Source organism: Xyrauchen texanus, chromosome 24 (genome assembly GCF_025860055.1).
Source record: "Xyrauchen texanus isolate HMW12.3.18 chromosome 24, RBS_HiC_50CHRs, whole genome shotgun sequence".
Lineage (NCBI taxonomy): Eukaryota > Metazoa > Chordata > Actinopteri > Cypriniformes > Catostomidae > Xyrauchen > Xyrauchen texanus.
In genome coordinates, this window is record NC_068299.1 from 1099452 (window position 1) to 1101951 (window position 2500).

Consider the following 2500-nt stretch of genomic DNA (forward strand, 5'->3'; position numbering starts at 1 on the left):
TAAATGATTCACCGATTCATTTCAGTGAGTTGAATCTCTCAGGCGGTTCATGTAAATGAACTAGTTCACATAAATGATTGACCGATTCATTTCAGTGAGTTGATTCTCTCAGACGGTTCATGTAAATGAACTAGATCACATAAATGATTCACCGATTCATTTTAGTGAGTTGATTCTCTCAGGCTGTTCACTAAATATTTAGTGTAATGTAATTTACTCACCAACACAATGTGTTCCCTCAGGCTGATCTTTTATGCGACCATGGCAACATTGTTGCAAATCAAAATTACGTGCTTTGTTACACGTTTTGCTGCAGTTCCCCAGTGAAATGTCCAGCAGGGGGTGCTAAAACTGTAGTTATAGCAATGTTCATTCTGTGAGACTAGGTTGTATTTCTAGTTTACAGTGGCAAGATAAAGTATGTGAACCCTTTGGAATGACCCGCATACGTCTACATTTGTCTTAAAAATCTGGTTTGATCATCTAGGTTACAATAATGAACAAACACAATCTGTTTTAACTAATGACACACAAATTATAGCATTGCTATTGTACATATTGCATACATAATTTAAAAATTCACAATGTAGGTTGGAAAAAGTATGTGATCCCGTAATCTATTGACGTAAAAAAAGAAATACAGAAATAAATACAGTCAGGAGTTGGCAAGCCTGGCATCCAATTAATGAAGCGAGATTGGCGGTCCACAGTTCAACAAACGGTCTATAAATGGAGATTGTTTAGTTCTATAGCTACTCTTTGGCAATTCAAAGTGCTTTATATATACATTTTAAAGAAAATACAAGATACATAAAAACATGAAAACCCATTAAAACATGAAATACAATGATTAAAATGAGGAAAAGAAGAAAACTAATACTAAATTGTTAACACCATTCATAATGCACAGTTAAACAGAAGTGTTTTCAGTCTGGAGGCACACCTGACCTCTTCTGGAAGCTGGTGCCAGCTGCGGGTGGCATAATAGCCAATCGCGGTCTCACCTTGTTCTGGCTATATTCTTGAGATGATAGTGGGCTGATTTAGTTATTGCTGTGATGTAAATACTGAAGCTAAGGTCTAACTCCAAAATTGTCTTTAGACCCTTGGAGTCACGCTATGTGTTCACCTTGGGAATTTCATCTTCGTTGCCAAATACAGTGACCTCTGTTTTGTTGGTTAACTGAAGGATGTTTGGGGCTATAGTCATTTGGCGATAGAGATAGATAGATCTGGGTATCATCTGGATAGCTATAGTACGCAATTTATTTCTTTTTCATAATTTGGCCTAGTGGGAGCATATACAGGTTGAAGAGGAGCGGTGCAAGATTCAACTCCTCTTCAGATTTTGCCAAAGTCCACCATGACACTCGGTAGCACATACAGAACTACGTATGGCATAAAAATGGGCACCGCATACCAACATGAAAACATCCTCCCAACGGTGAAGTACGGTGGAGGGAGCGTCGTGATTTGGGGCTGCTTTGCTGCTTCTGGGACTGAACCGCTTCCCATCATCATTGGATGAGCGGAGTTCTTTTAGGTTATGAATTTCATAGGAGAAATATCACCGAACGGACACCTTGGCAGAACAGAAACGTCAGTGCACAGAGCTTTGGGAGAACTACGGGTGTTTTTAATCAGAGTTATTGACTTGCTGAATTAAAGCAAAGCATCCAAACCTTCTGTAAGTCTGCGGACTCGAGCACAGTTCGACTGCACTGGAGGAAGAACTGAATGAAACTTTGTCCATCCATCCATCCATCTTCAACCGCTTATCCGAAGTCGGGTCGCGGGGCAGCAGCTCCAGCAGGGGGCCCCAAACTTCCCTATCCCGAGCTACATTAACCAGCTCTGACTGGGGGACCCCGAGGCGTTCCCAGGCCAGTGTGGAGATGTAATCTCTCCACCTAAACCTGGGTCTTCCCCGAGACCTCCTCCCAGCTGGACGTGCCTGAAACACCTCCCTAGGGAGTCGCCCAGGGGGGCATCCTTACCAGATGCCCAAACCACCTCAACTGACTCCTTTCGACACAAAGGAGCAGCGGCTCTACTCCGAGCTCCTCACGGATGACTGAGCTCCTCACCCTATCTCTAAGGGAGAAGCCCGCCACCCTTCTGAGGAAGCCCATTTCGGCCGCTTGTACTCGCGACCTAGTTCTTATCTCTACAAAACAGGTGCAGAACGGATGCCAAACATGTACTTAACCGGATGTTTCTGAGAACAATAGAAGAGACGAATGAGACAATCAGAACAACATAGTTTAATGAAAGGAAAGCAGAGAGTGTCACCAGAAGCCGTGCGACTATTATTTCATTGTAGGTTCAATCAAATCTACATCACAATGTTCATATAACCATTATATTAGGAAGTCCGTAAATAACAAAGTTTAAAGCAGTCGGGCTCAGAGGTGATTTTTTCTGGATTTGACCACAGTCCTCAGGTAACATCTCGTCCACTGTGATGAACAGAAAACAGAGCATGAAAACACTAAAACGG

The 2500-nt window shown here is 42.5% G+C and overlaps 1 protein-coding gene across 1 annotated transcript in view; it reads right to left on the minus strand.

Annotated features, from left to right (window-relative positions):
• Positions 1–2161: 2161 nt before the first annotated feature.
• The window catches only part of LOC127617486 (cilia- and flagella-associated protein 46), a 97462-nt gene continuing 97123 nt past the window's right edge, over positions 2162–2500 (minus strand). The window contains exon 60 of the mRNA XM_052089463.1: positions 2162–2459. Within this exon, the coding sequence (XP_051945423.1) occupies positions 2350–2459 (110 nt within the window). The 3' untranslated portion in view covers positions 2162–2349. The remainder of the gene's footprint in view (positions 2460–2500) is intronic.